The following is a 13,394-nucleotide window of genomic DNA, read 5'->3' on the forward strand; positions in this document are numbered from 1 at the left end:
TCAAACCCTAAAATTTTGAGCAAGAGGTCATTTCTTTCCCCCCTGCTCGAAAATTTTCGTCGTAGACGGGAGGTGTATTAAAATGTGAACATTTTTATATCGTAAAATATTCTCATAAATAGCCACACATTACTTTTGCCAGTCACTATATGTGTAGAGTAATAAGGCCGTGTTGAAAGTTGTTTTGTCCGATTCTATTCTTAGGAAAGCAGTAATCGAATTTCCATCTCACTCCCATAGTTCGGTCAATCCACTACATGAAGCCGACATTCGATAGGATCAGCTAAGTAGTGCTGCGCTTGCATTACTCAGATATACAATGGCAAAATCTGTGGGGGCTAGTGAGTAAATCGGAATGAGGAAGGTATTCTTGAGAGAAATTCGAACTGATTACTGCGAATTGACTCTTGTTGAAAAATGATGGACAGAGGTAAATAGACTTTGAGTGAAGAGAATACCTTGGTATAACCCGGAAGTATCATCGTATATCAATTAATAATTTACTCCTTTCTCACGGTAGATTTCTCAAATTAAACGTGTCTAATTACTAGGACAGGTGATCCTAGATTTGCTTTTCCCCACAGGAATAAGCTCCTAACCAATCAAGAAAGGGGCCATCCAAAGGGGAAAGGGGTGTATATATTGGGACTATGGGAAAACCGAGGGTTTTTTGGTGGGATGAAGATGGAAACAGAGTTAAAAACGTCCATGATGAGATATAGCGAAGAAGAAGTCGTACCTGGCAAGTCGGTAGGAAAGTATTTGGGTAAGTTCGTCTTTTAGTTTAGCGACCGGTTATCTGGGATTACTGAACGACCACAGCTACTATTCTATTCCCCGCCTAATATCACATACTAGCCTCTCTCCTCCCAGCTAAATTCACATATGTATTTTTTATATTAAGGCCAGAATGTGTCATCTATTGTACCAACTACTGGATACTGCGTTTCCAGTAACGGCAAACATAACTATATGTCAATCTTACACATTCGCCTATAAATTCGAATAGCTGGATGCTCTTCTACTTATTGTATATTAACGACGATTGTTTACCGAAACTACATGAAGAATGTCGACAGTATGGCAGAAAGGTGCCATGTTACTACTATCCATTAACTAGAAAATGTAAAACTATCCTGAGTAAAGCTAACACTTACAACATAATATAATTCTAATTCCCTGTTTTACTTATTAATTCTTTTACTGTAAATAAATACACAAGTCCATGTATGTATAATAAACTATACCTTGTTTGTTGATCTATCTTTCTTCAGGACTATTCCGAAATACACACTTTTGATAGCATATATATATATTTAAATAGACTATCATTAAAGGCGGGCTCAAAGGCCAATACACAAAGGGCCTTAGAGTTAATCATCACAACGCAATTCTCGTTGCTGCATTCTTGCCCAACGTCCATCTGGGTGAGTTTTAGAGCACAGAATCTTGTCCTAATTTAACGCTAGACGCTCATATAAAATCCTAGTCTTTCTGGTTTCTCATTTTAGTGCTGGAAACCTGCCTGGGAGTCTTGATATCCGTATTAAACGCTGCCCAGCAGGCGCCCTACATTATTACAGAAAAGACTTCGGAACAAGAAACAACACCGACACAACAACGGAAACAAAACGGTACAGAGGGACTTTATTGAAAAATGGCAACATAGCACTGGCTGCCATGATACAGATGCATCACTGCCAAAGATGGAACAAAGGGAAGAGGTGGTCCTCAGTAGGAGATATAGTCACCCCTAATGCCGATGCAGGCTTTGCACCGCCAGTCCATACTTAGAACAATGTTGTTGATAAGTTCTTGCAGTAATATTGTCCATTCCTTTGTCAGCGCCATCTTCAACTGGTGAACATTTTCTAGTGGGTGTGGACGTGCCGCTAGGCGTTTCCTTAGAGCGTCCCATATGTGTTCGATGGGATTTACATCGGTAGAAACGAGCAGGCCAATCCATACGAACAATGTATTCACTTTCCAAAAGCATATTGTAAGCTTTGGCTTACTAGTAACAAAAAAATAAAATAATAAAATAAAATAATAATAATATATACATTTAACATTGGAATATATTCTTAAAAATTAGAATGATAAACATTTAATTAAACACGCCAAAGAGTGAAATTAAAATAGGATCAGGTATTAACCGTTAGGAAAGTGCTTAAGGGCAAGGAAAATTTCTGAGAAGGATGGCGAACTTCGACCTACAGAAAGAAGGTCAAGTCAGTATTCCCCGAAAAGGACCGAGCCAGGAGACGTATACGGAGAAACTGAGATGGTCAAGGACGAAGGAATTTATCGGGGATTATATTAAAATAAAGGGAGGGGGAATTTAGCACCAAATAGGATATATAAGGATTTGTTCGGCGGGAAACGGGGAGGAGTAAATTAGTCGTGTAGAGAGTGAGTTGGTCGTTCAAGGAGGTGAGTTGGTCATTTAGTTTGTGAGTTGGGCGGTGAGTTTTTTTTTTTTTTTTTTTTTTTTGAGGCAGTACAGAACAGAGGAATCCCGAAAATCAAGACCATAATGTAAAGTCGTCCTAAAACCAAGGAGCTGGCCCAACCTGGAGAAGGGGACAATTAATTGTAAGTACTGTTTATCATATTATACCTAGCCAAGATCTGGGGAGAAGAGAATGACAAAATAAGGCACTCTGTATTCCTATCTGCGATTGACATGATTAATGATATGATTGGTGAATAAATTTAAGGAGGAACTGGACAGGCATTTGGACGGAATGGTGTGATTTTTTTTTTTTTTTTTGGCTAATGCTGCATAAGCTCATACATTTGCTTTCTTGCATCACATGCCACTACTACTACTACTACTACTACGATACGGTCAGGCATGAAATTCTCTGAGCATTGTAAACAGGTTGCAAGGAAGGCCCATGGTGTCCTATCGATGATCTATCGAACTTTTGCAAGTAGAGATAGGGAAGTAATAATCCTATTATAAAAGGCTTTTGTTAGCCCACACTTGGAATACTGTGTTCAAGTATGGAGACCGCACCTGAAGAAAAACATCGAGCTTCTTGAAAGGGTGCAAAGACAGGTAACTCGCCTGGTGAGATCGGCAAAAGGGTATCCTTATGAAGAAAGACTTCGAATATGTGGGTTGCAGAGTTTGGAAATTAGACACATTAGAGAAGATTTGATTGAGGTGTTTAAGGCTCTGAGAGGCATCAGTAAAATGAATGAGGACGAAATTTTCAAGATTATAAATGATGCCAGAACTAGGGGACATAAATTCAAGTTATGGGGGGAAATGTTTAGATTGGACTGCAGGAAGTTTTATTTTAGCCAGCGAGTTATAAATTACTGGAATAAGTTAGCCGTAGCCTAGTGGTCAGGCGCGCGGGTGCATAAGTACACGTGCCTTGAGTGACCGGGGTTCAAGCCCGTGACTGCTGAATACGGTGCTGTTTCTTGTATTCTGTATATCCTGTGAACTCCTCTGACCGTTTGGTCGTCCCGGAGTATAAACAGAAACTTTTATTTTATTTTATTATATGGGTGGTAGAGGCTGACAGTTTGGGGAAATTCAAAGGTCATCTGGATAGTAGCTTCGGGTGAGGGAAGCGCATAGGATGATAGGTTTAATTTTCTTTTCTTTTATTAATTATTATTATTTATTAATTTTATTTATTTATCATTGTTTTATTCGGTTTTGTTTTTTTGGCTGGTGCAGCATAATACTAAAAATACTAATACTAATCTTCGCAACGTATGAGTAATTTCGATTTTCATTTCCCCTTTCACACGAGAACAGAAGAATTAGACATCTTACTACACAAAACCGGTACAATGACGTAGTATGCTACTTAAATGTACACGTACACGAAAATACTTGATGTCAGACAATTTTCCGTATAATTTTGGTATTTTTTCCTCTTTCAAAAAATCTGGTTAAGTAGGCACAGACAGTGTGCAGTTCAGTTTATTCTGATCTCGACTTGAAGAAATGATGATCGCGTTCTTTGCTATTATCATATTCTTAGTAATTTTTAAGGTTTACCGAAAGTTAACCACACGAAAATGCAGGAGCACACGAGATATGACCTCAAAAACTGTCATTGTTACAGGAGCAAATTCCGGAATTGGAAAGGAAACAGCAAGAGAACTGGTACGTCGTAACGCACGTGTGATTATGGCTTGCAGGAATATGAAACGCGCAAAGGAGGCTGCGGAAGACATCGTGAAATCTACTGGAAAAGACAACGTAGTCATCAAACGCTTGGACTTGAGCTCCTTGAAATCAGTGCGGGCATTTGTTGAAGATTTCAAGCAAACAGAAGAACGTCTTGATGTCCTCATCAACAATGCTGGAGTCATAGCTTCTCCTGGGCTCCACATAACGGAGGACGGTCTGGAACTGCATTTCGCTACCAACCATTTTGGTCCATTTTTACTCAGCAACCTACTAGTCGACTTATTAAAGAAGAGCGCCCCCTCTCGTATTGTAGTTGTATCTTCCGTCGGTCACTGGTGCGGCTCATTAGATCTTGATAATTTGAACTGTGAGAAATACATACCACATACTCTATCGATGTACTGCAACTCAAAGCTAGCAAATCTCCTGTTTACTTTCGAGTTCAGCAAAAGGTTGCAGGGCACTGGTGTCACGGTTAATGCTCTTCATCCTGGTATTGTTAGCAGTCAAATACATCGAAGGTTTACTGGGAATTTACAATACTTACCGAAGATAGTGAGCTTCCTTTTCTTCAAAAATTGTTTGGAAGGTGCACAAACATCTAATTATCTAGCCATTGAAGAAGATCTTGAAAACGTGTCTGGAAAATATTTCGCAAATTGTCGGCCCGCTTCTGTGTCTTCTACAGCCAGAGATGAAAACTTGGCACGACAGTTATGGGAGTTGTCAGAAAAGATAACAGGACTCAAAAATACTGATGCAAAGTTGGATTGAATTTTGTTTTTTTATTAATGTTTTTAATGATTAAGGTCATTATATGACATAAGATATTACTTATCGAAAGTTACAAATGAAATATATAATGAATTAACTGTAATTAATTTCTTGTATTAGAAGAATAAAACTAGCGGCTTTTAATAAACGATTGGAGTTTTTCTGTTGATTCTTTGTTTTTTTCCGACCTAGATCGAGTCTGCCTTTCGGATATTGGCATTATAAAGTTCTTATTTTTCCCTTTGGCTGTATTACAGCCTGTTTGGGTGTTGTCAGTATCGTTTTGATTGCCGATTATGATTGGTTCGTGATTGTTTGTAACATGCGACTGCGTCTCACTATTTAAGTTGGATATTTCATCCAGTTCTGGATTTGCAGGAGTAATTCGGATTATCGAAACCGTACCATAATCGGTTGAGCGAGGCATAGTAGAGACGATGAATATCACTAACAGAAAGTTTGTACTGTTATTTGGAGCTGAGCTACAATCCGGCGAAGTTTTGGGATTACCCCCAGGTTACCGATGGGAGTGGGGGAGAAATTGTTTGTTGTTATTTGGTTTTTAGGAGCATTAGCAACTAAGGCCATATTGCTCCGGGAATATGCGGTGGTCATTCCCTTGACCTTTCAGCATCCTCCGTATTTGGTGACGGGCTCGAACCCCGGTCTAATCAAGAAGCGTGTGCTACGAACTGCTGCTCCTTCCACCTGGCTACGGAGGTGCAGGGGGGGAAATAGTGCAGAAAGAGCTCGTAAAGGCGCAATTCCACTGAGGCAACACTGAACAAGAGGCATGCTACATGTTTTCTAGTGTTGCCTGTTTCTAGGTGTGCGACTATGTGCCACAATGTTGCATGCGCTATTGTTGTGAGGTCTAATCCCCTGGCTTTATAATAACAACATTAAATGGAATCTTTAGTTCATGATCACTTGGCGATTAAACCTCCAACTAGGGACTAGTGGTTTTCAACTCAACGAAGAGTCTAGGACGAATCCGCCCCCCATCGTGAAAAGGGTTTGTTTTCACTTGCAGGGTCAGACCTTTAGAGTGCGCTGTGTGATACCCTAGGTTTTCCAGGTTGGGTCTTCCTTTTCAACCTAGAGCCGCAATAACCCGTATTAAAATATTACCTAGCTGTTTTATTCCCACCTTTATGCTTGTTGACGGTGGTGTTTTTATCTAGAGACCTCTTGCTCTAACTAGATTTCTCTCTATATCTATATGTTCACTTATCTATTTATATATGTCTCTTAGTTCAGTCTATGTCCCCAAGTAAATAACAGGATCATGGACACATTTATGGATTAACAGATAAACATTTTAATAGAAAACAGGATGATTAACAATACAACTATTCCACATATGGTGGTTATGGGCAAGAGTCAAGACAACAGAGTTATTGGCCAACACCTTACAATTACCTCTTTAGAGTGGGCCCTTAGACAACTGAGTAGTGGTGCAATATCTTATTAGCTTGTACTTAGTTGATTCAATGATCAATATTACGCCCTTTTAATGATTCACGACATTACATAATTCGTTAACCCTAACATTGTTGGAATTTGGTCCGGGAGCTGTCTACCTAAAAGGGGTGTACTGTTCCGTGTGGAGTGGGTATGTGTGTATGTGTGGGGCGGTGTCACGAGTCGGGATGTCTAAATAAGCAAACTATTTGCAGAAGGAGCACTTACCGATCAACTTCACGGACTTTTTGTACTTCGACGTCAGTAGCTTCTAAGGAGAACTCGGGAGAATACTGATGCAGGCGAAATTTTGAGGACTCGTGTCCACCGTGGACGTGGCGACCGCACTACGGGTAGGGGGGGATGAGACGTTCACTTGGTCTACATTAACGACCTGGCTTCTTCCACACACACCTTCTCTTGCTCCCCGTCTTCCCTTTTTACATCACCTCACAAACATAAAGGAGTTTTCGGATTGGATACTAAATTCCTGGGGTGACTCTTGCCTTCCAATGAGGATTATGACCTCGAGACAAAGTCAACAGCCCTCTAGTGGGACCTTTCCAGGTCTTGGTGCACGCACCTACGCACTTGCTGGGCCTCGGCCTTCATCCTGTTGGCTTGCAGGCCAACATACAGCTGCGTCTTTTCGTAAATGCTGTAATCGTAAACTCGATTTCCTTCTTCACTTACCACTGCGCCATCCACCGTCTGGTACCGCTGATAACATTATCTGTGACAGGAACCAGGATGTGGGCGAGACTGGTGACTTAACTTTCTCTTCGCATTCTTTTATTTGCCTTTACTTTTGTAGCAAAGTTTTATCACTCTACTGAAATTACTGAATAAGACAGTTAACTCATAAAGCCTTTATATATATATTTGTAATTAAATCCCCAACTAATAAAATATTCATTCGCTCCCTTTTTAGAGTTCTATCCATATACGTTCCTCTTCTTTGTCAAACCGATCTCCATTTCTAATGTGATTCCCTGATGTATAAACAATATTCAGTTATGCATTCAGTTATATTTCAGACTTGGTAATGATCAGGAATTACTGGGTGTCTCCTTGACTCTAACACTAAGGAAAGTATAGACTTGTAGCGGATTTAATGTCTCTAAAAAGATTAACTTCCGTAGCAGGAAACACAAAACTTGCACTTGGAAAAAGTTGATTCACACAGAATCTGTTTTGTCTTGGACAGATTCGGAATATGTTTATGATTTGAATAATGTCAAGTATTAATAGACAGCTGCTGTAGTAACTACATATTAGAATAAAAAAAGGATTGAGGGGGGGGGGGGGAAGTGACTGGTTGCCTTGGCAACATTCCTCCATTCACCAACTGTGAAGACCAAGGATTGGTCGAGAACAGTCTCCCTCCCTGGAGTAGAACCAAATGTAAGTAGATGAACTTTACCATACATTTACTAATAGTATTGTTATTCCTCTTATTCTATTTATTGCTTTAATTTTTATTTATTATTATCATTATTATTACAAAGGTATTTGATATGAGCGCGCTCTCTTGTGTGGTAAGAATTCTCCTCGGTAAAGGTCAGTGCGATTGGCTGAAGAAGTTGTAGGGTGCCGTTAGGAGCCGCAGGCCCTTTCGACCCTTTCTAATTTACGGTATATTATCAGGAAAGAGTAATAACTGAGCTAAAAGATTGTGAAACACGAATTTTCTAAGTATGTGTCTCGTTTGCGCGTAAAGTTTGTTAAGTTATCACCGAACTTTGAACACAAGAAGAGGGTATAACAACTCCAGATCGACATATTTTTTTTTTTTAAGTTAATTTCCGCAGTTATACCTCTAACTTGTGAGAAATTTACATTGATCATTGATCCAATTTCTTTACCAAAACTTCATATTAATTTATCAAAATAAAATTTAACAACAATAGATCGCCAGAGTTGGGGAACAAATCTTCATTGTGGTATCACACACACTTCTGGAACAGTCAATTTACACTTTAGGAAGGTGAAACTAAGAGTCTAATTTGGAATGTTCAGCAACAGTTTTCTGAGAAATTCTTGTGAGAAAACATAGTCTTTCTGTAGATTAATCTTTCATTTTTTTTTTTTTTTTTTTTTTTTTTTTAAATCACTGAGGGTTGTAACCGATCCACTCCTCGAACAACAGTGCCTTTGTGGGGGTGGAAGACCTTATAAGTTCCAGGTTATTTGGAGAGGAAAGTAATAAGAAGTTTCCGTGCTTGAGTCCTTGGAGGTCACAGATTTCCTTCTTTAAATGGCACTTACATTAACACAAGTCCTAATACATTGAGAAACACTAAGAACACATCGGCCCAACATTGATGATGGCACTTCTCTCTTGTCGTCACTCATTGCCCATTTACATGAAAGAAAAAGAACAAAACGTAATATCAGTATTACAAATCAGCTCATAGTAGGTTATATTAGGTCATTTTACATTTGACTGTTAGTATCCATTTCAATCAATGTTATATTTCTTGATTTAACATTATATCTTGGTTATACATATCACTATAGTAAATAGATAAACACAGTACCTTAAACATCAAATGATAAAGTTAAATGTTAAATGGTTAAGTTACCTCCTTAAACTTCAGAATACACTTCTGGGTGGCTGTTCGTTTGATATATCCGAAATACACTTGATATTTGTCCGTATGGGACATATTATAATACGATACAATACGTTAGGTTACCTAATATCTTGAGATAACATACTCCTAGTGAGGTATAATAATATCATATGATATAAGAATATGAATATAGTAATATGACATGACCATAAACTAACCATTTCAATTCAAGTTACATAGAAATAACAATATTCATTAAGAAGCTTATTACAATATAGATATTTTTTTTTTTTTTTTTTTTTTTTTAAAACATCCTTCCTCTCAATTTCAGAAATTTAACCAAAGAAGTTTAAATCATTACATAAGTATGCATTGAGAATATTATTCATCATCTTTCAGCAACCTTTTCATCACAGACTTCTTTATAATGTGAATGCTTTTAAGAAGGAATAGAGTGCATATTTTATATACCAATTAAGTTAACATTGCGTCTTAACATAATTTACATACCAATGGATTACCCAAAATAATATTTGGAAGGCAAGGTTGTAAGTATACAACCTCTTTTTTTTTTTTTTTTTTTTTTTTTTGATAGTTCTACATTTGCATATTTAGACCATCTCTTCCTTGCGGCGTGTGACTTCAGTGTCCGGTATCTGCTGATGATTCTCTTGGTGTGTGGTCAAGCATGACAGGGCTTTAGATTCAGCTGGAACAATCTTAGCAATTTCTTCCTCGAGGTTATCAAAGGAAGGGTTACTCTCAATCAGTTTGGTCGCTTTTCTTTCTAATTCTGTTTTTGTAGTGGCAACCTTTATGAGTATTGACCGGAGAGTTTGTCTAAATTGAAGAAAGTTCCATCGGCTAACTTGCTTTGCTAGATTTCGTTCTACTTCAAGTGGGTCTTCAATGGCTAGTGGGGATTTCCATTCCCACTCAGCTCTTCGGAAGCACATTCGTCCACGTGTGATCGATATGATTACATTCTGGTAATCAAATTCTTCGCTGTAAAAGAGTAACATACGTAACCAAAGTTCTCCAACTTGATCTTGATTCCTTTTCCATATGGGCCAAGTGTTGATTATTTCTCCTAGGGTATTCTGAAGAGATATAGGTCGTCGCTCTATCCACCAGTCTCTTGTCATCCCAGGTATCTCCTGTAATACTGGGAGGACGGGTGGACGAACTTGTTGTAGGTAATAAATGACCATCAAGGACAGTCCGTAGGAGGATAGGCCATGTGTTCCAATTTTTTCCTTGTGAAGTTTCTTGGTGATGTTCTTCAGGTTCCCTACGAGAATCTTTACCCTTACATCTAATCTTACGTAAGTCTGGAGAAGGTAGCTACTAGCTTCAGCAAGTGAATTGTTCAGACAAATTGTAACTCTTAGTTTTTCTCGTCGAGGCCCACGACTCTTAAAACATAACTTCGCAAGTGGTGTTCGTGCATGAACAATCGTGTCTGCTTGTATGCACAGTGTGTGGAGTTTCAAACCTGCACATATTTCGTCGATGGTTCTCTCCATGAAAACTCTTCGCTCTTCGGATTCGAGGATTGGAATATTGGCATTAATATCCAAAGCTGAGTACCAGGCATCAAGTCGGGTAATTGAGGAACCAATAACTGACAGACTGGAGCCAGGATATGTCTTACAGATATATCCTCGAACGTACGCAAATAATGTTTCCTTCTCCTTCCACTCGCTTCTGGTAGGGTTCTTCTTGAAGGTATGGTGATTACATGATTTCGTCAGAGCTTGTAATCGTAGTGGATTGGTCAGTGCCTGTATCACCCTATTTTGGCTGTCATATGGCATGTCGGCAGAAAGTTGTGAGCGTGGGCAGCATTCCTCAGTGTAACTCGAGCATGGGTAAACAGTTCACAAGGATTTGTGCCTTCGTTTCCATCACACTCTCGTACTTCGGATGGTATAACTTGATGATTACTACATTCGTCTACAGCTAGCGTGGTTATTATTAACCCTATCAACATAATAACAGTTGCAATCAATGGTCCTTGATCATTTACTCTACCCATTCCTCTCGCATGATTATCAAAATGTTGACTGACTCGCTCAGTCGTTTGGGCTATTCTTTCACCGGTATTAATTCCCGCAATAGCTGAAATGTGACCTGCTAATTTCGCTAACCGCCATCCGGCCCTTAATAGTAATGTTAAGGCTCTGATAACTTGCCACAATAATTGTATCAGTACTTTACTGTAGTAGACAGCCATTAATGTCATAATGCCTACAGTTACATAGATACAATACACTAAAGATTCTGGTAGACAATGCCTATTTTTAATTAGCTCCCAACAAAAAAACACAATTCAACTGATAACATTCATTTCTTCCAGAAACATGTACTACACCCTGCAGTACATTGCCCTTTTCAGTAATGAAGGAAAATTTTAATGCTCCTGGGATTCTCAACATTTCTAAAGGTACTTGGGCTTGTAAAGGTTCAGTGACACGCATTATCTTTTCGATGCCCTGTTTTCGAATAATTAAAGTCCCTTTTCTATCTAATGTAAATACTGAATCCGTAAACAGCACTTTAATTCCCTGCTCCTCAAACTTAGCCATCTCCTCAGCTAATAACTGTCGATGTGACCTCGAAGAAGGTCGCAGCACAGTGCAGCGTTTAAAAGAGATAAGCGTTGGATTTACTGAAATTCCTCCATCCGTTAATGCTAACCAGCTTGTTTCGGCTGATTCTATGTCACAAATGCAATCCGACTGTTGGTTACATTCCATCTGAAAACAAAATTCCATCGACCCATTACACTTCTGACGTGAGCAGTGACAAGGTCTTCCTTCCTTTTGGCATCGATAGACCTGAGAAGTACCGTTTCTACGCATCACTTGATTAATAATAAAGTGTTGAGGAATACCCAATGATCCATTGGAATACAGTATTCTTGTTACCCACTGTTTTAAACAATTTCTACATCTATTTTTAACACATCCGCCTTCTACCATTAAATCGAGCTTCACTTCACTTGGCTTTACAAATGCACAGCGATAACTGCCATTTACTATGGTACATTTTTCTATCTCATAAGCCTCAGCTTCCTTTACTATTATAATTAATAAACATCCTATCATCCATACATTCCGTGATATTAAAGATTCAAACCATGGACTCATGATATTCGTAATTCTATCAGTCTTGCCTTTTCAGTATAGCCTTATTTCACAGGAGGAAACCTACAAGGTAAAACCAACTGGTACAGAGTTGAATGAGATGAATGAATACGAAGTAATCATATGCACACAAACTATGAGTATATATGTATTCTGTTTGTTTACCTGCGAGCCACCTATCAAAGCCTTTAGAAAACATGCAAGTTGGAGGATGTAGATGCTCCTCACCTGTTCCATCAATATCTTCCTCAGGAGATGTACTTTTTCATTGTGTTATATATATATAATTTTTTTTTTTTCATTTCATTCGTTCTCATTTTTTTTTTTTTTTTTAAATTTTCCATCTACCAACCGTTTCTTTAAACCATTCTAAAGCATCTTGCGATGACCGTTCTTCCGTACCCTCAACATCTGAAACTTCTTCCGTTGTGGATAGTCTTCTTCCTTCAACATCATTATCTGTCTCAACGTCATCTGTTACATCATCTTCCTCCGTTGCAGATATCTCGAACTCATCCGTTGTTTCACCTGTGGATAGTGATGCCTCGCCATCTGTTGGAATTTCCTTTTCTTGGCTTAAAAAAATGACAGTTGGCTTACGCCTTTCATCAGCACTCTTGACATCTGCTTCTTCTGAGGTTCGTTCTAATTGGCGGTCTCTACTTCTTAAGTGGTAGTGATGTGTTGGTTGATCTAACCACGTTCTAGAATCAGGATACTCTTGTGGGTCACTTCGTGATGCTTGTTGAACTTCCTCCGACGATAGTGATCGCTTAATTGTCCTGTTTGACTCATCTATTGGTCTGGATACCGATCTTATCTGCCGATATGTCCTACCCAGCTGACCAGGGAGAGCATCCCACCAAATTTCTTGGTCGCTCTCCTCTCCTTCCTCTATTTCAACTGAGGTCGCCTTAGGGTGTACCTCCACATGCTTTGGAGCGGTTTGCTCCTCTATTCTAGTTTTCACTTCCAAAAAGGGTTTCCTTTCAGTAATCTTTGTAAGTCTATCAACATGTACGAGTTGTCTGTCTTTTGGTTTCGTCAAATTCTGAATTTCATAATTTACAGGAGATGTCTGACTAATAACTCGATACGGTCCCACATTTTGTCGAGCCAGCTTACGTGTAAAACCTCTTTTCACTCTGGGCACATACAAATAGACTACACTGCCAACTCGTATTTTCTTGTCAATTGCTTTCCGACGTCTATAGGCTTCTTGTTCTTCATCAGCCTCTTCTAGGTTTTCTTTGACAATCTCATAAGTTC

The 13,394-nt window shown here is 38.9% G+C and overlaps 1 protein-coding gene and 1 pseudogene across 1 annotated transcript; one reads left to right on the top strand and one right to left on the bottom strand.

Annotated features, from left to right (window-relative positions):
* The first annotated feature begins 3,923 nt into the window (after positions 1–3,923).
* Positions 3,924–4,936, top strand: LOC150091991 (retinol dehydrogenase 11 pseudogene; annotated as a pseudogene).
* Positions 4,937–9,587: 4,651 nt separating this feature from the next.
* Positions 9,588–10,793, bottom strand: LOC150091992 (terminal uridylyltransferase 7-like). The gene has a single exon (XM_090370718.1). The coding sequence runs from the start codon at positions 10,791–10,793 to the stop codon at positions 9,588–9,590; it is 1,206 nt and encodes a 401-aa protein (XP_090226844.1).
* Between the last annotated feature and the right edge of the window lie 2,601 nt (positions 10,794–13,394).

This window comes from Mastigoproctus giganteus, chromosome 1, assembly GCF_048544385.1.
Source record: "Mastigoproctus giganteus isolate SK-2022 chromosome 1, ASM4854438v1, whole genome shotgun sequence".
In the NCBI taxonomy this organism is placed as follows: Eukaryota; Metazoa; Arthropoda; class Arachnida; order Uropygi; family Thelyphonidae; genus Mastigoproctus; species Mastigoproctus giganteus.